Source organism: Culex quinquefasciatus, chromosome 2, assembly GCF_015732765.1.
Source record: "Culex quinquefasciatus strain JHB chromosome 2, VPISU_Cqui_1.0_pri_paternal, whole genome shotgun sequence".
NCBI classification, from domain to species: domain Eukaryota; kingdom Metazoa; phylum Arthropoda; class Insecta; order Diptera; family Culicidae; genus Culex; species Culex quinquefasciatus.
Genome location: NC_051862.1, coordinates 154613844 through 154636617, shown reverse-complemented (window position 1 = coordinate 154636617; position 22774 = coordinate 154613844). Strand labels below are relative to the sequence as shown.

The 22774-nt window shown below is 36.5% G+C and overlaps 1 protein-coding gene across 3 annotated transcripts in view; it reads left to right on the top strand.

The window, feature by feature from the left end:
• Positions 1-22774, top strand: part of LOC6036156 (laminin subunit alpha-1) — a 226680-nt gene that overhangs the window by 159095 nt on the left and 44811 nt on the right. Inside the window, exon 2 of one of the 3 annotated variants that reach the window (XM_038251287.1) lies at positions 8819-9670. The exons of the other annotated variants lie outside the window; for them this stretch is intronic. Within the exon in view, the coding sequence (XP_038107215.1) occupies positions 9010-9670 (661 nt within the window). The 5' untranslated portion in view covers positions 8819-9009. The remainder of the gene's footprint in view (positions 1-8818; positions 9671-22774) is intronic. 3 annotated transcript variants of the gene reach the window in all.

Genomic DNA, 22774 nt, shown 5'->3' with positions numbered 1-22774 from the left:
GAAAACTTTTAAGGCTTGATCAGAACCTTATAAAGTGCTTATGGTTTACAAATAGAAATTGATATAACTTTGAATTCTACAAGTTTTCTTGTATAAAGCCTTGATGCTTTTATTCTGTGTATTGCTACGCGCTGTCATTTGCAATTTGTTGGTGCTGTTTGAGTGAGTTAAACAAACGGGAGTGATAATTGCGCTGTTGAGTCGGATGAAGAAATCCGGTAACCGATCAGTATGGACAGTTTCACGCAGATGGGGCGGGTCAAGTTTACGCCGGTAGATCCAGTGGATGAAGGTCAGGATGTTTTCTCCAAGGACGTCGCTTGTCTTCAGGAGACGAAGCAGGAGATGATGGAATTTGTCGAATTGAAGGCATCGGATCGGCTGGGGCAAAGGCTCTTAAAGGTGCTCTACCTCTGGGTTCACCTGAGTGTGTTGGCGAAATCGGTGGCCATTCAGGCGCAGGTTCCTTCCTCAGCATGGACTGATCGGAATGTATTGAAATGATTGGCGACCTAGGAGCGGCTCGTGTCTGAGATCTGTTCAAAGAGACCCGCATGCGGATTCCGTGCATAACCTACATTGACGAGGTGGACGCCACTGGACGGCAACGCGACGGTGGATGTAGCTTCGACGGATGTGTTATTCGAACAAATAAATACCTTTGAAATTCAAGCGTATGTTTTTTTATTCGGTTATTTCCAAATTCAAGTTGTCCACCACCGATGGCGATCTTTTTGCAGCTGAGAAAACACGCATGCGCTGCGTCCTCGCCTTGTGCGATTTCATCTTGATGAAAGCCATGATAAAACATTTTGGATCTGATTATAGCCGTTACAAAACTTCTATAAATCTCGTAAGTCTTGGCAAGTTTTGAGCCACTCTTGTTCAAGAAGGAACGGATTTGAAATAGATTTGAACAAGAACATTTATATTTCATGAACTTCGCCATGTTGCTGAAAGGTGCGAGCAGCCGAAATGCACAGCCATATTGAATTTGGGAGCAACAATATGCTAAAACACTGGTTTTTTGAAAAAAATCTAAGCTTTTTTGAGTGAATCGAAAGTGCGCATAATAGTTTTTCGAGCTATCTTCGAAAATTGGTCGATGAAATTATGTTGGCATAACTATCATAGTTTATTATGTATTGAAACTCAACACATTTATATTAGTAACAATAATAATTTGACATCAAATAATTATTATCTGCCATCAGCCTTCTGTGTTTGCATGTAGGAAGAATTGCTTTTGATCAAGAGAATTAGCAAACTATTTTGTCTGCCACGCAGGCTTTTCGGTTCCCTACAAATACAAAAATATAAATGCTTTATGTTCTAATCTAGCATCCAAGAATGCGCACAGACTACAAGAAAACCTTTTTCCAAGCCAATCAGTTTTATTCATGCTTTCAAGAGATCTATAGAGTTTTTATAAAACACACAATAAAACATTTATGTCTCACGATGCTCCTCGATAATACTCTGGACAACCTCCTAAAATGGTCCATTTTGGTTTTAATGTTGATTTAACTCGTTTTTAACTCAGCATGTAGGACTAAATGGCATTTCGTTGAAATTTACTTGAGAACTCTTCAGAATCTCTTTGAAACTATATCAAAACTAAAATTGTTACTTGGGTAATGAAAGGCGCTTTTTAAGTCATGCGCCACGATCGCCCGAAGCAAGTGTGCGGAACTCTACCAACCGCGCGCGGTTCGGTCATTAGCTGCGGTCCCTTTGGGATTGAGTGGTCCATCAGCGGTGTAGACAAATTGGCTGAAGGTCACGAGAGAAAGCGATTAGCCGCTGATCGAGATGAGCAGTGAGCATTTAATCATGATCAGGGGGCGCCGACTCTGGGGAGCAATCGAATCCAGAAGAGAAAAGATCACCAGTTGTGTTGGTCCGAGCCGGGATTTGAACTCCGATCTATTGCTTACGAGGCGGAAGCGTTACCACTGGGCTACGTGGCTCTGTCTTGACCATGGCCGAGGGACAAAGATTTTGAATATAAAAATGTGTAATAGTCCTATTTTTTTAAAATTAAGGGGTTATAAAATCACAAAATTTCATATTAAAGAGAATTAACTAAATCCACTCAAAAGATGATTATTAATCACTCCTGAAAGTTTCATGAAAATATTTCATGATTAAACTGAGTAAGAGACGATTTAAGCTCATAATTTTGCCATGCGCAAAGCGAGCTGTCAAACTTTGTTGGCGTTTTTCTCAAAACCCCGAGTTGACTAACTAACTAACGATTTTTTATATGAAAAACACAAAAATATTTTTATCTTTTTTTAAAATAAACTTTTAGAAAATTGGGCTTCGTCATGCACCTAGATCGGTTTAACGAGTCTTCACCAAAATTTTGAGCCAATTTGGTCAAGACAGTGTTGAGATATCGTGGCACCCGTTTTTTGAAACTGCTAACTTGAAATTGCTGTATCTCGGCAATGATGCAACCAAATATCTTCAAATTTGTTTTGTTAGTAGGTGAAAATGTGTATTTTAATGCCCTGAAAAAAGAATTTAAAAAATGTTGAAGTGTCCGCTCATACTAACCTCTGACTTTTTTGCCGATATACATGTATGTAACCCCTTAAGCTCAAAATTTTGCAATGCACAAAGCAAACTGTCAAACTTGACAAACTTTTTGAAAATCGGGACCGGTTTAATGGGTCTTCTCCAAAATTTTGAGCCAATTTGGTCAAAACAGTGTTGAGATATCTTGGTACCCTCAACAACTAATGGTCCGATTTACAATGTCAAAATATGAAACATTCGTGAAATTTTCCGATCTTTTCGAAAATAATATTTTCAAAATTTTTAAGCCAGGACTAACATTTCAAAAGGGCCAAATATTCAATATTTTACCCTTTTAAAATGTTAGTCTTGGTTTAAAATCATTGAAAATATTTTTTTTCGAAGAGATCGGAAAATTTCACGAATGTTTCATATTTTAACATTGAAAATCGGACCATTAGTTGCTGAGATATCGACGTTAGAAAATGGTGGGTTGTTTGACTTAAAAACATCAATTTTCCTGTTTTTAAACCTTTGCATAGCAATATCTCAGCAACTAAGAGTCGTATCAAGAAAGTTCAAACAAGCAAAATATAGAGCATTTCAAAAATATATTTTTCAACAGTGGGCAAACATGGGCACTAATTAAAAAAAATGAAAAACTGCGACTATTTTCAAAAAAGTTACCTAAAAATGGATCTAACTTGAAAACGGTGCACTTTATTAAAATTACACTACAGTACTTTTTGATTGCAAATTCAATTTTACATCGAAAAATGAAGTTGAAAAATTTTTGCGACCAATATTTCGATTTTTTTTTTAAAATCAGTATTGATTTAAAAATTCATAACTCGGTCAAAGATTTTTTGCACAACCTGGAAATTTCTGAAAAGTTGGCATTTGATGTCCTCTAAAACATATCAAAAAAATTAAAATAGTGTTTTTTTTTGCAAATCAAGTTTTAGTAGAAAAAAGTTAAATAAAAAATCACCAAATTTTTTTTTACCCTGTATCATTTTTTTTCAGTGTAGTCCATATCCATACCTACAACTTTGCCGAAGACACCAAATCGATAAAAAAAATCCTTCAAGAGTTACAGATTTTTGAATTTTCATACATCGTGTTTGTATGGACAGCTGCCAAATTTGTATGGAAAATTATATGGACAAACTAATGATGCAAAATGGCTTCTTTGGGCATACCGAAGGCACCAAAAAAGTTTCAGTCGGATTAAAAATGCAAAAAAAAAAAACGAATGACCGAAATCTGAGTGAACTGCTCATTAGGGTGTAATATCAAAATCGATTTTCCAGCACAGCATTTTTTCAGTTCCTTTTGGGGTCCTAAACAACTCCCCAAAGTTTGGGAACGATTGGTTTAGTCCTCACTTTGCGCAAAGCGATTCAATTTTCCATATAAATTTGTATGGGAAAAACCATTTTTTTGGATTTTGATATTTATAAAATCCACGTTTCACGCTGTACTAAAACCGGATTCATATTCGGATGCTCTGGAAGGTGCTCTACAACTTTCCCGAAGAAAGTATGGTGCTAGCTTGTCCCTGAAAGAAGATACAGCGTGTTCAAAACTCGTCTAAAACGTGATTTTCGAGCAAAAATCACGTTTTAGACGAGTTTTGAACACGCTGTATCTTTTTTTAGGAGCAAGTTAGCACCATACTTTCTTCGGGAAAGTTGTAGAGCACATTCCAGAGCATCCGAATATGAATCCAGTTTTGATATAGCGTGAAACGTGGATTTTATAAATATCAAAATCCAAAAAAATGGGTTTTCCCATACAAATTTATATGGAAAATTGAATCGCTTTGCGCAAAGTGAGGACTAAACCAATCGTTCCCAAACTTTGGGGAGTTGTTTAGGACCCCAAAAGGGACTGAAAAATTGCTGTGCTCGCTAAATTTGGACAATTTTATTTTTTTCCATACAACCATATTACACCCTACTGCTCATGTGTATTTTAATGGGATGAAATTATTCTAACGAAATTAAATGAAAATATGATCGAAATGCTTTATAAATATTTATTATTTTGTTGCTATACAAATTGAATATGATTTTCATGGATTTATTTTTTTCTGATTTTTTTAAAGTTAAAGCGGTAAAACATAAAATTTTGAAGCGTTATGTTTGTTAAATATTATTAAATAAAAGATTATTTTTTATTTTTTTTTGGTATTTGGCCAAAATACGAAAATTTTCAAAATTTTAAGTCTGGGTCGGGAATTAACATGTAAAAATAAACAAATCTAAGAGAAAATCCATTCTAAAACAGTTTTACTAAATAAAGCAATTTCTCGATGTTTGATAAAATATTTTAAAATAATCTAAGAGAAAAATTAATTAGATCTTTAGATTCAAGTAACACGATTGAAGGAATTTATAGATTGTTGCAATAAAATTCATCGCTTTGTTGCTTACTGCTTCCTCAATTGAAAATAACCGCCAAGAAAAAATATTCTCCAAAATTTTTAATTGAAATTCAAGAAATTTTAATGAATGACTAGAAATTTTGCTGGACTTCATACTTTTTTAATGTATTTTTTACAGATTGTTATTTGTAAAATGCTTACAAATTACACACAAATTATTATTTTACGTTACGTATTTTATTTCCAAAGCATGTTCTTAAAAGGTAAAAACTCACATTTTCTTTTTTCAAACACTGTTTCTAAACAATGCAATGAAATATACATTCAAAGCACCTTATTCCCCTACCCATAAACACGAAAAAAACTTTTCATGTAAAAAAAGAATGGGAAAGATAACAGAAATTGATGTTCACAACCTAGGCAGACGGTAATAACAAAATTCATGCTATTTCAATAACACATACTGTTAAAATAGCAGAAAATGTTATGGAATCTTCTTGAAAAATCCATTTTCGCATAAGAGTTTAATAAAAATAACTCCAACTGTTATTAGGATGATAGGATTAGTTGTTAAAATAACAAACAATAATGAAAAAGATTTCTTTGAAGAATAATACAAAATGTTATTAGTCTGTTATTACAATAACAATCTAATAACAAAAAAATCATAACGACGAATAACAAATCCTGTTATAAATAACATAAAATGTTATTGGCCTAGTATTTTCAAATATCAAAAAATGTCATTTCCACGTTATTTCCTTCTGCTCGGGATTTTTTTTAAGAAATTTAAAGATTTGTTTTTGTTTGCAAGAATTCATTAATTGACACAAATTATTTAAAAATTCAAACAATACAAAAGCAGCAAATTTATTTTGCAAAACCAGGAAAAAATAAAAGTACTGCTGAACAATCATAATAAAAGGAAAAGGTTTGCCAAAAAGTTTGATTTCAGATAAAGGAAAACATAAAATCGTTCTAGATTGTATTTTTTCATAAACACGGAAATTAGTAAAATTCGTAAAAATACGAATAACTTTAAATATAAACTCCACTCTTATCTGTCATATTTTTGGGAATGTTGAGCCACCCCCCCAACATTTTGGACTAATCCGCGCCACTGATCATGATCCTTAACCCCTTCCCGCCCAGAGCAAAATCGAGATTTTTTGCGTTTTTTTAACATTACTCGTAATTGGATCGACCAAATTAGATGAAATTTTAATGGTTATAAGTTAACATTATATATAAACTAATGCAGGTTGAACCAGGTTGAAAAAATGCATGGTTGAAGAGAAATTTGATTTTGAAGCCAAAAATTAGTGGTGCTCTGGAGTAACCATGGGCGTTAGAGGGTCAATATATCTTTATTATTGACGCATTGAGTAGTTTAGAATCGTAGATGTCTTGAAAAATTGTAAGAAATTGAGAGGTTTTGCCAAGTGAAATTTGCCTAAATTTGTTAGCTTGCAATCAAGATTTTGTAAGAGCTGATAAGATTGTTGTTATCATTAAAATAAGCTACAACTCTGATTAACAGGTATCAACTTATCTTTATAGTCCAAGCTTTGAAGTTGAGTTTCATGAACTCCTCGTCCCTTACAAGACATGTTAGAAACCCGACTCGCCAGAAAAACCACAGCTCAGGAAACGAAACGTCTATCAAGCTCGATTGAAAAAAAGTTCTCATAATTGTGTAGAATCGGCGAAATCGTGCCCGTACAACGCCAACCCCAAGATACCAACTCTTCAAGTCATCGTCCATCATCTCCCGGTCGCGACCTCCGCTGACCACCATATTCCATTGTCCGGGCCAGATCTATCCCAATTCGAACGCGGGCGCGATACCGCGCATAATAGAAAATTCAAACGTCACGCCCCTGCTCCAACCCGGCCGTCCAAACCCCCAGGTCATAGTGTTTGCTCAACCGCCCCGGTTTCTCGAGACTGTTCGCTTTATTTGGGAACCACGACCCCCAACCGCTCGGCTGGAAGGTCAAAACCGGTGCTGGAATGTTTTCAGAAAAACCGGACCGAAGGTTCAAATGTCCACCCAATTGGGTGTCCATATGTGGCGAGAACTGGAGCTCATCACAATGGAGCACCTATTTTTGGCATGCCAAGCTGAATGTCTTCCTGGTCGGCGCGAACGTCGAGTCATTTGTGGGTATACGAGTTGGAGTCAAGTGACATCGAACCTCGTGAAACCAAGCTCGTAAGTAGACTACCGAATCTGTCGAGTTGGCGGATCGACATTTGGCAAGGTCAAGTCCAAGAGTCAACGACGTTCCCACCGGATGATTGGCTTTTGTCCGCGCAACTCTCAGGCAACTCTCATCGTTCGTCCAAATTTGCGTACGCGCACTCAAAGTCCATCGGCAAAGTGGTTACGCAAGTTTTTTTTTTGTTATCGTAGATCGATTCTTAGAATCCCCAAAAAAAAAGCGTCAGTAGCAGTGAGAGAGCGTAAAATTAAACAAGTTCCTAGCGCGCCAAAAAAAGCGACTCGCTTCTCTGGGACGAATCAGCTGGCGCGGATCACCTCCTCGCGTCTTCCAGGGCTGAGGAATTGAACGCAGGCGAAGGTACTTTACGTTTACGACTCGACAAAATATACCACCACGTTGAAAGGTCAGCAATTTCAGCGGTTTTTGCTCAACCTGGGTGGTGTGCGAGCAAGTTGTTTGTGCAATTTGGGCAAGATAAACAGCGTGAAAGGTTCTCTTGTCGATTTTGGCGGGAATCTATCGAGGTAGTTTGATTGAAATTAGACAAATATTTGGTTTGTGAGTAAGAATGCATGGAATTCAAAGTTTATTTAAATTTGGAAACTAAACAAATGCGTCATGCTATGATGTAATTATTTTGGATTAATTGTATAAAGGGTGGTTTATATATATTGAGAAAGGTCATTTAAGTCATTTTTAAATTCAATGAGTACTCAGGGATGCCACATGATTTTTTAAAATGTCTGTGAAAAAGTCTGTGTATGTCTGTGTCTTTGTCTAAAATTCAAATAAATCAATTTACAGTCATAGAAATCTATCAAAAAATGTATTTTTAAGCATTTGAAGACTAACGAAATATGTTTCGATTGATATCTTTACAAAATAACCATTTAATGAAGTTTTTGAAAAGTCTGTGCACCTCAAAAAATGTCTGACGCGAGCTCAAATGTCTGTGAAACACAGACAAATCTGTGTATCTGGCATCCCTGATGAGTACCCTTATTTATTAAGTTGTTTGCCAAGGTGTCTCCTTGATTCGATCAATCAGCAAATTAAACACCTCAACGCCGCACCACGCACAATCGACCTCCACAACAATCCCCCAACACCAAATTCCTAATATTGCAAGCGCCTCTTATCTTACTTATCTTGTGCGCTTGTGTTATCTATAATGAGCCCAATTTGTTACAAAGTTCCTTTTTTGTTTTTCCACCGTCACGGAATCTGTTGGTTGGTGGTCTAATCTATTCCTCCAATGCCAACTTTATTAAGTCATCTAGCTGATTGTCACCTCGGTCTCTTGACGCAATTAGGTTTTACAGCGTGACGTCATGAGCGCACACGCACACACATTTTTCTTGAGACACACGTGCAAAAAATGTAAACAGTGCAGCCAAGCTGTCAAATTTCTAACCTCCAAATCGAGCCGGCGTAAAACCTAATTTAGTTTGTTTTGCAATACGCGGTGAAGGTGGTATTCCATTGCGGGAAACTTGCTTGCAATTTTGACAGTTCACTTGAACTGTTTGTTTACGTTCAACGGTTCAACCAAATCGTCAAATGGCTACGTTGAGATTGTTTTGAAATCTGTACCTCCTAAATGCTCAAATGACGAATGTGCCAAGAGAACACACCCACAACGATCCAACCGGTCACCGTTTTGCTTCATTTTCATTAGAAACAGGCAAACTCGCCGACATTTGGCACTGATAAGCGAACAGTCCCGCGCGCGCGTTAGAACGCGTTGTTTAGAGCAGTGCTACTAATTGGCGAAGTGGAAGGTTGCTGGTTGTGCCAACAGTTCTCGACAGTGTGAAGTGGTGAAGAAAATGTGGCGTCGAATAGCCGGTCCCGGACGACGCTTCCTGGATGGATGAAGAAATGGAGCACCAGCGGGCCTACCAGCGGCGAAAACGTTGCTGGCTGGTCTTTGGCCGGGCCGTCCTAACCCTGTCCGTGCTCGGTCTCATCACCGTCGGGCTGTACGTACTGTCCAACCGGGTGCACAGCCGCGATCCCGCGGCCCCTGCCACGACCGAAAGTTCGCTCGAGTTCAACGCCAGGGAACGGCGCGAAGTTCGACGGCAGGTCGCGGAAGTGAGTGGTGGTGGCGGTGAAGTCGGTGGTGATGAAGTGGAAGAGAAATTTGAGCGGATCTTGTACAAAAATGAGGCTGATAAGAAGCCGAGAAGAAGGTTTGCTGCGGCCGTGGACGCGGCGGAGGAAAACGGCTCCAAGGGTTACTACCAGTGGGTCAATCAAAAGGCGGCGGCACGCCGAAGTGAAAGTGAGCAGCAGCATTCTGAAAATCAAATAGTGGATAGTGAAGATTTCTACGATGCGGGTGGAAATAACAGTACGGAAATCATTTACGGTGGCGAGCAGCTTGATCTGTTCAACGAAACGAACGGCGGGTGGTACGAGGAGAAGGTGCGCCACAAGAAGAACGACATCATCTATCCGGCAAGCGAGCACTACGTGTACGTCAGGCGGTACAAGTGCTCGAAGAAGCCGCACTACCACAGGAAAGGTATTACATTATAAAATGTCTTTATAAAAAAAAATCATCTTATTAAAATGTCACGCTCCCGTTGAACATCAAAGAACATTAAAAAAAATCTCCATAACCCTGTCTTCGTCGACTGTCAGAAGGAATTACAAGTGGCTGGTGTGGATTTTCTCACCAGCAGCGGGCTTGACCGACATCAGTTTTTCTGTCCGATTTCGCGCAAATCAACGCCAATTTATCGCTTTTTTTTGCCTGCACCCGTTTCCCTGACTGTGGTGGAATGACTGACTGACTGACTGGGCAGAATACGGTACATCCCACGTTCGTTGACATTTGACTTCTTGGTTTATATTTTTGGAACCGAAGCGAAAATATCCTAAAGGTGCAGTTAAGAAGTTACATGATAAACGTTTATCGTTGGATTATATTAGTTTTATGTGGACTATAATTAAATGTATATGAAGCGTCCGCACACTTCATACTTTATTTTCCATACATTTAATTTTCAGAAAGTTATTCTAATATGTGCTATTTTCTATTTGTTTGTTTTCACTTTTTGTCAATACTATTTATGATTTCAGGATTCTGAATACTGATGTGGGAGAATGATTTTGATGCACCCGATGGGTTTTCTTAATTTGCAAATATCATAGTTATGTATTAACACCCAGATTTAGCCATAACATTCTTTGCTAAAATTTTCTAAATGGAAAATGAGCAATTCTCTAGCTTTTTGCAATATTTTCACGATTCTTGATTTTGTATTTTTTATTTGAATGAAACATTGTCCATCGAATCCTAATGTCCAAATCAGACATTTTTCATATTTTGATTCTCCATACCAGTCTCGATACAAACTTGGGAGCTGCCTTTGAAAATATTAGCAAATCCGTATCTTGATCTCGGCAAAGTTCTAGGTTAGGATTAAATGATTTGAGAAAAAATAGCGCACACTATGTAAATTCTGCTTTTCAATATTTCTTTTTTTAATACAATAAAGCTGGTACACAATTGATTTAAAGTTTTGGGCCCCCCTTCAAAATCGGCTCGAAAAATCAGGAAGCAAAAAAAAATCAGAAAACTTCAAAATTTCAATGGAAATTTAAGCCTTCCCCTGCGTTCACAATTATTTTTAGCATGTTTGGATTGATTAAAAAATCCTTTGAATTTTTATAAATTTTCGATGTATAGTATCGCAAGAATTTTTTTTTTCGTCAAACTTTACAATTTTTGAAAACTAATGAAAACACTTTTTTAATTCAAATATTGAAACTATGGCTAGTTATTTAATTTCTTTATTTTTTATTTTTTTTTTGCGCCCCCTCAACTCCGGTCGGAGCCGAGGAATAAAAACTTTGATAAATAGTTGTAGGATCGTACTATTTTTTATATATATTTTTTTTGTTTTGTTTTCGACATTAAATGGAAACTTTTGAGCAAAGAAGCATGACCCGTTTTTTCTTACGGAGTTATATTTTTTGAAAAATATGTGATTTTAAATAAGTTTTAAAACTAACATTCCAAAAATTCCAAAAAAATGTTTTAAATCAAAAACGAATTTGCTATCAAAAAGTGCTTTACAATTGTTTTGAGCATAATTTATAGTCAAAATTGGAATCTGGGAATTTAGTCGAATTTTTAAAAATAGTGTCCATCTATGTCCAATTCCGAATTTTTTTTTCTGGCATAGAAAATAACTGAGTTTTTAGTATTTTGAAGTGTCATAAAAAAATATTCACTTTATAGTTTTCTCCGAGATACACAGCAAAAAATCTGATGATAAAATCGCATGCAAAAGCATGCACATCACCTTTGTCACAATAGACACCTAATATTACACACTGCATGTACAATTTTTTTGCAAACACAAAAAAAAAAAGTTACAGCCGATGGGATTCAAGTCCAGCACCAACAGTAAGGACTGGCGCCTTAGCCCGCTCGGCCATCAGACCGATAAAAAGCTGAAAGGATAAACGCATATATAGGCTTGTCATTTCGGTCAAGTAGGTCTCCCATACTGGGCTACATATTTCAAGGTGTAAAATTACATAAAATTGCATAATGACAATGTTTATTTTACACCCAGGCCTTTTACACGCAGCTGGATTACTACTTTTTTAGCTGTGTACAGCCGGTCGAAGTTGCATTTCCAACTTTTTTGACCCCCTTGGTGCTTCGCGTAAGTGTTGACCCCGTTGGTGCTACAAGTTTTAAAAGTAAGTATAGAAATTTTAACATTTCTCTAAAAAAATACTTTATCAAGGAAACCCCCCCTATGAAACTTATGTGAAATTTTCAAAATAGTTGCAAAAATTGCGAAAGCGTACAGATTTTTTCCGTTCTATGGATTTTTTTTAATTATTATTGAGGTTAATGTTCCTCTTTAAAATTACTTATCATAGATGCACAAACTTATTAGGTGCTGAGGGAACCCTACCTGAAGACTTTGATAAAACTGTTTTTTTCAAGTGCGTCCCAAAATTTATATGCAGAATTCATTGGTTCATAATATTTATTAATTATTGGACAGGAAAATGGACACCATAATAAATCACAAATATCTAGCGTTATATTTTAATTTAATATATTTACATGATATGATTAAAAAATGTTTAAATAATTTTTGTTCAAGTTAACGCTAAAGAAAAAAAAAATGACAGAGTAATTTTTCCCGATTTGGAATAAAAATTGTTTCTAAACGACCGAAAATTTGTTTGTTTTTGTAGATTGTTTGAAGAAACCAAATATTTATTTACTCGTCGCTATAGAAATTAAGTGCATCCCCTTATACCAAAAACGCAACTGTAGCAGATGCAAGTTCTCGTCCGAACTTGCGCTCATATTCATTCACATCAGCAATCTCTTTTTTTATTATTAATTTCTCCTCCCCGATTCTTCCTCACGCGGAGCGGAAATTAAATCCTGTGGTCAGGTTCCTCGTGATCGACGGTCACTTGGAGGAACGCGGATCGGACGCGATTATCCCAGGCTGATAAATTAATAACCAGTTTGTTGCAATATAGGTGCACGTGTACGTGTGCATATAATACTCTTTTTTTATTTGTTGTGATGGGGAATGGTGGTGAGGAAGAATACGACCCAGTGAGACAACATAAATATCCTCGGATTTGCTGTGATGTGAGACCAACATTAATAGCCGTCGATGGGGGGTTAAGGGGAGGAGAGGGGGGTACCAAGGAAGGTGGGCTGAGCTGACCAAAGTGGGTCTCTGATGAAGACGATGAGATTTGTTGTTTTTGTAGTTTTCTGTGTATGTTTGGTGTGTTTGTGTTGTTTGATGTGGGCTGAAATTTGTAGCGACTGTTTATACTGATGTGCGCGCATAATTTAATTACTTAAGAGCAGCACGCGGAGTTGGCTGGCCGGCCGGCGCGATCCCACGAACAAACAGACGGATAGACAGACGGCGGCCGGCGGTGTCCCACTCTCGGGGGCTTCTTGGGGGTTTGTTCCTTGATGTCTGAGCAGTATAAAAGTTGAGACACGAGACAAGACGAGATTGCCAAGTGCACTCGTTTCTGGTGTCGCCGGGCTGTACGTAGCCCTGTTTGGGATGAGATGGATTAGGCATGATTACGGTCTAATGTCTGCACTAAGTGATTTGATAGAGTGTGGATCAAGATTGCTCCAGTTTTGATTAGTTTAATTGGATATTAGACACTTGGAATTATGTCTTAATCTGAAACTGTTTCTCGTGCAAGACTTTGCTTGTAGAGAAGAATAAAGTGATATTTTTTTTAAATCTTGTTCACGCAATTAATTCAAAAGTCTGTGCAAAGCACGGAGAGCTTCCATTTTCTTTAATCTACCATAAAATTAAAATCTTCTCCTGATGGATAACATCATGTTTCAACAATATTTTGCACATTTTAGAAGGTACAACCCAAACAATTCTGCGCAATTTTATCCAGACCAACCAAATGCTCCAATGCTCAAGTTGACGGAAAACAGCTGTAGAGTTTTGTGAATACCCACTTTCCCAGACTTCCTCCGAAAAGGGCCAAGACCTCCACTAATGGCGCTCATGGTTTGATGACTTTTGCGCGCGTTCCCCCACCAAACCCCCGGTAGTGCGGCTTAATTTAATGCCCTATTAAAGCGGCGCTCGTATTTAGTGAGAATCGCTAAAAGTAGTTTCTTTTCTGTGGTGCGCGAGTAGCAGGTTGGCAGCCATCATCATCACGCACCGAAAATTTACGCAGTTTGTCGGGAGGTCCCCCGGAAGTCTTCTTTCGCTCACTTTTACTTTTCGGTCTGGCTTTGGGAATCTTCCATGGGGGCGAGCGTGAGATGAGTTTTGATGCACTGATTTGAGGGAGTCTCGGGGGATCACCCGGAATCCGTCAATAAGAGGATGCACAGCGGAATGAGGTCGAAGAGTTTAACTCTAATTTTTAACTGTTCTAGGAAGACTTAATGATTGATCCAGTGGGGATAAAACCAATTTGAGGGTCTGGTTTCATTGAAAGTAGCTCAAAGTCTTAAAATTAAAACAAATTTTTAACGCACCAAATCCCAAACGTACTAAATCATACCAGAGTGCAGCGGATTCGACCTACTGTTGCAACATCCCCCCAGAATGATTGACGGGACCAAGCTGTCACCGCGGTTTGCTGGCAACCACATCGTACCAAGTGGTCACACCGTCAAGGAGGACGCACAACGTGGTCCTGTCAACAAAGTTGCAACGCACCAAGAGTTCTCGTATAGTAGAACTAGTTTACGTTACGTTATTTGCACACTTTTGATAAAATATGGCCAGCGGAAACGATCCGCGGTAATTGGCGTGTGCTCTCTTTAGAGGGAGTGTTGTTTGGTAAACACTAACAAACAGCCGTGGGACTGTCTAGACGGGTGATAGCAGTGGACGGAGACACCTTTGACGACCCCCTAGAATCGATCCATAGCGTTCCGTCATGTATGAAGCTGATTATCTTCGATGAGGCATTAGTCACTTTTTCCTATGATCTACCTTGTATAAGGATCTTTAGAGCAAAGAAACACTTCCATTGAAGCCATAAATAAATCTAGTTTATATTGACTCATCCATACGTTCGACCTCTGATATCTTATGCCTGAGAAACCCGCTTTTAATCGTTGTGCATCTCTTCTATGAATATTTTGAGTCGAAGAATTGTGCATTGGCAACTAAGTTTAACACGTGAGCAGAACTCTAAAACGTCGCCAAAACATCCGTTTTATTTTTTTTTATTTTGTGATTTGGATGAAACTTTGTCAGTCGATTCCTTCGGTCCAATTAAGCCATTTTGCATCATTGGTTTCTACATAAAAGTTTCCACACAAAGCTTAGTGCAAATATTTGAAAATCTGTTTCTTAAGAATGGATTTTCCGATCGATTTGGTTTCTTTGAAAAAGTTTTAGGTTATGATCAGAACAATTGGGAAAAATAGGTACACTTTAAAAATAACCCGTTTTCAAATATATTTTTATCACAAAAACCCGATTTTGACAAATTTTATCTTCTACCATTCGATTCGATAACATGTTTTAGTGGACAATTGATGGACACTTTTTGGATAAAATGATTCTTTGAAGAAATTCTCCCAAAAAAATAGAACACATGAATCATTGAACTTTTAAATGAATTTAAAATCAAAAAGTACATAGTAATTTTTCCGACCTTTGGTTGCTGAAATATAAAAGTCATAAACATAGTCTTGCAAAAAATAGTAAAATAACGAAAATGATTTTTTCTAAGTTAATTTTCGATTGTAGGAAAATATTGATCCAATTTTTAATGCTAAAATGTAAAAGTCATGTGAAATTTTCTTCACCTTTTCTAAAAAAAAACATTTTCACTTTTTTTTTAATCTAAATTACTTTTTAAATGTAAGAAGTGTTTTTTTATAATAATAAGTTTTATTGGAGATGGAAACTATCAAAAAATTAAGAAAAATCTGATAATCTTATTCTAAAAGTGCTTTTATTTTAAAACATCCATTTTATCAAAAAAAATAAAATACAAAAGTTCTTTTTCATTCCAAAAAAAATACATTAAAAAATGATATTTGATATTTTTTCGGGGGGGTTTCCGATAATTCAAGATTACAAATTTTCTCGAAATAAAATTAAAACAAATTGTACAATTATTTGTAAACTATTCAGGATACATTGAATAACGTTTATTTCTGTTTTATTTAATCAACCGACCGATATTTCATTTAATATATTGGCATTTTGACTTTATTTTAAGTAACATGATGTTACATGCAGACTCGATTATCCGATGGTGTCTGCGGATAATCGAATCACGAACAAAAAAATATTTTTCATTCCTTTTTTAATTTTTTAATTTGTTTGTTTTGAACATCTAATTCGGATTCTGTGATCCAAAATTAGTAAAATTGGAAATGTTGATTGGCTATTAAATTACAAAATGCATTTTTTTTTTCAATATTTCATCACAGCCATTTTTGCCGCCATTTTGGATTTAAAAATTCTAAATCACTTTAGCGTAATTTAGGGATTATACCTTAGCTCGAAATGAGTTGAACAAATAAAAATAGGATTATTCAAAAATTCGATTATCTGAAGTGATTTTTTTTCCGAGGCCTGAAAATTTATCTGAAAATCAAGCCCGGACTGTATTAAGCATTTTGTTAAAAAAAATTAAATTAGGCTTTTTTGTAAATTTTTCAGACTCAAAAATGTTTAGTTAATATTTTTTTTGAACCGGTCCTGTGTGCATGACGAAGGCCGATTTTCAAAAACTTAATTTTGAAAAAAGATAAAAATATTTTTATATTTTTCATATAAAAAATCGACAGTTTTTGATTTTTGTATTTTTAAAAAAAGCAAAATTTTTAAATCGGGCATCGTCATGCACCGGGATATGTCTTGGGAGTCTTCACCTCAAATTTCAGCCAATTTGGTCCATCCCATCTCGAGATATCGAGGCACCCGTAAATAAACTCGGTGTTAAGAGAAAAACGTTCACAAAGTTTGACAGTTCGCTTTGAGCATGGCAAAATTGTGAACCTAAATCGTCTCTTACTCAGTTCAGTCACGAAATATCTTCATGAAACTTTCAGGAGTGATTCAAAATCATGTTTTTAGTGAATTTATTGAATTTTCTGTAATATAAAATTTTGTGATTTTCTACATGTATGTAACCCCTTAAATTAAATTCGTTAATTTTAATCAACAACTTGTTCGAAGATGGCAGAAAATGTTAAAGTGGCACAATCTGTAAAAAACTGACAAAGATATTGATTTATTTTTATACGGGTGACACTTGGCATTCCGAGATTTATCTGACAACCATGCGTGAACCTACTTTTCCAGGTAGTCCAGATTTTCAAATATTTGCGTAGCGCTTTTCTATGGACAGCCCTTAAAATTATATGGAGAAACCAGTGATGCAAAATGGCTTACTTTGACCTAAGAAATCGATGGACAAAGTTTCAGCCAAATAAAAAAAAAATGCAATAAAAAGTCGATTTTTGAAAACGTAGATAATTGCTCCTGTAGAGGGCTGAAACAACCCTTTTTACATTGATACTTGTAATAGAACCTTCCTACAAAAAGACAATTTTCATATAAATTTGGTTGTTGTCATTTCCTGGCATACAATGTAGGAGGTACTGCCAAACTTGACAGAAGATTCCGATTCTCTAATCCGAGTGCAGAGAATGATCTCATCACTTGAGCTAATCCAAAACGGTGTCATTCTTCACATAACTCCATTCAATTCAGAGCGTATAAATCCAACTGCTAATAGTGCAATTTAGTTGCACATTAGTGCACACATAGTTCCGCCTAATGCGCGTCCGCGAGAGTCTTCAAACCAAACTGAAGTAAAAACAAAGCCGAAAAAAGTCACTAACTCGCGGTGTGATTCGGAGCGAATTTACGACAATGGCGATCGCTGTTTTCCGGAGACCCACCACCCGGAGAACGGCGCTGTTTGTTTTCACTGCTGCTATGGTGTGCATAAACTATGTGGGGCCGAATGGCCCGGATAAACGAAAACTATATGAATTCTAGTGAGGACCTTAAAACAACCTTATGAGTTATGGTCACCATTTGTAATAATGTTATTTGGCGGACCTTGATAACTATCTGTCAAATGGTCACCATAAGTAATAGAGTTATTTTAATGTTTGTAATGGTAAACAATTTTCTTGATGATTTTAAAAAAACTATTTGAGGATGTTTACTCAAATGGTTACCCTAAATCATAAGGTGATTTTTAAGTTCAAATGGTTCATATTGATTCACGATTACCATATAGAAACATTAAATACCCATTTGAAAAATAGTTAGAATTTGCAAAAAGCGTTTACCAAATTTGACTAAGTTTTCTTTTCAAATGAAAGAATTAAACTTTTTTGTCTATAGCTTCATAAGGGGTTGGGTTTGTGCTGGAGTCGGATTTGGGCAACTTCCGGAACAAGATTTTGTCTGACTAAGTTGCCGGAAAAGTGTACGATCTACTCAACGATGGTGGGGCTGATAAAAGCGAAGAATGACAACTTTGGCGGAGAGTTTGTGAACCATATGGTAAAGGCATTCACTTTACGGTGAAGTGTTCGTCGTGCAGCTGCACCAGTAGTACCAAGTTGTGTGGACATCATTTGGCTTACTTGGCCCTGGATTTTACCCACATTTGAGCTGCCAAAGAAAGCCAATCCGAAGTTTACCAATTTTAATTGACAGAATCTAAACCAACAAAAAGAGAAAACAAACTGAGGAGCTCAAGAACAAAAAGGCTCGAAAATGTCGGTTCCTTTTGATGCGCTACAATTCCTTTGAGTTTCGTTGACGATTCAATTTTAAGCGTATCATGTTTGTGATAATTTTTACTTTATTTCAATTGAATGAGCGAATCATTTTTCAACAGTTGATAATTTTGGATTTACGGCATATTTGCGAGAGCAGGTAACGAGCGTAGCGAGAGAAGAGAAACGAAAGAGCGCGCCAGGCAGAGTATTATTACTCTGCTTTGCGCGCTCTCTCGTTTCTCTTCTCTCACTATGCTCGTTACCTGCACTCGTTGCAGGCTGGCGCAGGCAAAAACAGTCTGAAGTGAAACGTTTGTGCGGCTGGTTGTTGTCTACGTTTTGTGCGCAGGTATAATTTTCAAACAAATCATTTAATTTGCCAGATACTTTGTTTAAATTTTTCTTGTTGATCATTTCAGCGCCGTGGAGAACTTGAAACAACGGAACAGCTGGTGCTGGAGGATTCGGCGGCAGCCGACCGACAAAACAAAATCGAAGCGAACGCACGATTGGCATTAATCAAGGAAATCATTTGAATCATCAGATAAGTACACATATTTGAATGTTACATTCTACTCGATACTTTGTGATTTTTTTCTTCTTTTTTTCAGGTTTGGACGACTTTGGCAGTATGATCAACCGAACAGAATCGGCAATCAACTAGAATTAAAGCCAAAAAAGTTTTAATATTATTGTTGTGAACCATCCGTCAAAAAGTGAACAATTTTGTAAAAATTAGGTAGGTAAAAAATGCTAGAAAAACTATTAAAAACCATTTGAAAACTATTTCTCAAATAGTGGAACTGGGAGAAAATTATAGAATTATCCTTAAATAACCATGTGAAAACTATTTCTAAAATAGTAGCGCTCGGTAAAAATAGCAAGAAAAACCCTGAAAAACAATTTACGAACCATTTGTAAAACAGTAGCAGCAAGGTTAAAAATTGTAAGAAAAACCTTAAAATACCATTTAAAAACCGTTTCTGAAACAGTAAAAACCGGAGGAAAAAGGTCGCTTCCACGCGAAAATTAACTTTATTTTTACCATTACACAAATGGTAATCTGACGAAACGTTGTATGGAGATTTTTAAGGTTACCGTTGCTAACCACCCTCAATTCAGATGGTCGAACTTTATGATAAATGGTAGGGTACCATTTCCGATATGGTATTTTAAAGGTTTTCCTACCATTTTTGAAATAGTGGTTACGATCTCTGAAATGGTGAGGAAACCATTTAACACAAAGTTTTTTTAAGGTTCTCGTTTATGCGGGGGACCCATAAAAACTATAAATATTGGAACGATTTGTGTGACTGTGCTAATTTGCACTGGCTTTCGATTGACTGACTGACTGGGGGACACAACTGCATTCGAAGTCATCACAATAGTTTGTTTTACTTGCAACGGCGCGATCCGCGCAAAGAATGAGGTCACTATTAATTAGCCAAAACACGACTTGCAGGCGTTACGGTTTTCGAGTTGGTGCTCGTGTCCACTTATTAATATTGCTCGATCACTTTTTTGTTCAAAACCCGTTGGGTTCATGAGATGATCAACATCTAGAGAATTAGTTGACTGAACTCAGACTTAAGGTTTCTGCAAACAGCCCAGTTCTACTTAACATTCCACAACATGTCAATACGCGAGCTAAGCACTCGGTTCCCACCAACCCCGGCAAACACTCGCCAAATGTAGCAGAATTTTAATTTGTGGCCACACAATGGTCATCTTTATGACCGGCACCACGGTTATGGAGCCTCTCCCATTTATCTCCGCGTGTGCTTATAAGGTCCAAAGACATTTATCCACTTCTGCGAGTGTGCCACCGAATGGTGGCTGCTGGTCAGTCTGGGCCTGTCAGTAGCCGCACCACGCTTTGAACAGCCGGTACGTGACAAAATTCTCTAAACATCCGTAATGGCTGGCTGGCCGGCTACTGTTCCGAGTGTCCATAGTTGTCACTCTTAAACTAATAGTAACCTAATGTTTTATGTTTTACCGCCTTATCTTGATGCTGCCGCGTTGGTTGGAAGGAATGTTTGCTGTTGGTTGTCCGATTTAAGCTGCCAAGATCAATCGGAAAATTGCGTAGGTGGAACAGTTGGCATTTTTGTGTAGTGTTATTGTGGAAGTTTTACTCGTATTTTTAGTAAACCTATAGGGGTGGCTTAACGATGGCATGGAAAACCTATGAAAATGTCCCAATTTGATCTGAATCACAAGTATTCGGTCTCGGTTAGGCTTCCAAACCACACCCCCAAATTTCGAACGGTTGTGTAGACCTGGCTTTCTGCAAAATGGCTCATATTTGTTTGATAAGTTGACCATGACCGTAGATTATCATATTTGTCAAATTCATGAAGTTTGAAATGTCGGATAATAGGGTTTCCTTCATATTCCTGAAACGTCCCATAGCGGCTATCGGAAACCGGTTCTGAAGTTGCCAGGATGAGTCAGAGATACAAGTCGTCAATCTTGGCGTCTTGAAAAGGACTATTTAAAATGTTGTAGCTGATGGCCCGGTGGTCAAATTGCCCAAATTCGGTTTGTTGGTCGGTTACGGAAAGGGGTCATCACAAACATTAATTGAAACCAAGTGAACAAGATTTCGTCAAAAGCTGGATTTTGGGCGATTTTTTTTACTTTTTTTTGACTCCAATGAACAATTCTCGGAGACTTCGGACAAAGATTTTTTTTGTATTTTTTTTTTTATATTTGTGTTAACTTTGTAGTACTTTTTTCTTAGCTCGAGCATACATGTTTCAAATGTGGCAGCTGTCCATACAAGAAGGCTATTTAAATATTCTAAAAAATATAACTTGAGGATAGATTTTCTGATCTATTTGGTGTCTTTGGCAAATTTGTATGTATTGTCTAGGACCTCTTTGATAAGGAATAGTTACACTCTCAAACAAGTTTATCTATTTGGTTTATTTTACATTCATCAGTATGACCCAATCTTATCCCCAGATCCAATGTCACCCCTAGAGAGTCCAATTTCTCGACCCGGAATTTCCCGTAAAAAATAATTCCCGTTTTCCATGAAATTTGTAAATTAACAGGGAATTCCTGACATTCAAGCGGAGAATAAATTTTCAAATCATTTTGAAAAATATTTTTGAAAATGTACAAAAAAAAAATTCAAAATAAGAAGCTCAATAAGATTTTATTCCATTCTATTTACTGTGAATGTGTAATTAATCAGATGTTAAGAGAATTTAATTAAAAGGTTTTTTTCTGATAATATTTATTTCTGAAGCATTCAAAACTAACAATAGATCAAAATAAACAATTACATTTAGGTAAGATTTTTATGGAATAATTGGAGTTATTTCGTAAAAATATATATTCAACCCCTTCCCGCAAAAGCAAAATTGAGTTTTTTTTACGTTTTATTTATCGTGATCAAATTAGATGGAAATTGAATTCGTATCATTAAATATTTTGAATAGAATTTTGGAGGAAGAATTATTTCAAAACGATCTAATTGTGATGCTTGTGGAATGATGCAAATTTATCGTATAATTCAAATCGTCTTTTTGTGCTATGAGAAGTCGTTTATTAAACTGAAAACCATGTGACAAATTAAAACCATTAAGGGGTTACATACATGTAGAAAATCACAAAATTTCATATTACAGAAAATTCACTAAATTCACTAAAAAGACGATTTTCAATCACTCCTGAAAGTTTCATGAAGATATTTCGTGACTGAACTGAGTAAGAGACGATTTACTTTGTGAACGTTTTTCTCTAAACGGGTAAACGGGTGCCACGATATCTCGAGATGGAATTGACCAAATTGGCTGAAATTTGAGGTGGAGACTACCAAGACATATCCCGTGTGCATGACGAAGCCCGATTTTGAAATTTTGCTTTTTTAAATGATACAAAAATCAAAAACTGACGATTTTTTACATGAAAAACAAAAAATGTTTTTATCTTTTTTTCAAACTAACTTTTTGAAAATCGGGCTTCGTCATGCACACAGGACTGGTTTAACGAGACTTCACCAAAATTTTGAGCCGATTTGGTCAAAGCAGTGTGGAGATATCGTGGTACCCGTTTTTTGAAACTGCTATAGAACCAAATATCTTCAAATATATTTTGATAATAGTTGAAAATATATATTTTAATGCCCTTAAAACAGATTTAAAAAAAAGACCCCTTTTACATTTTTGTCGATTTACATGTATGTAACCCCTTAAACAAATCATTAGAAAACTGGTTCGCTTTGATTGAAAGGATTGCGCACCGTATGCAAACATATTTTAAAAGCATTCTTCAAATATTTGAAATCATTGAGTTGTTTCAAGGAAAAAATGCAAGAAGTTAAATTTTCTAGGAATACCAAAAGAG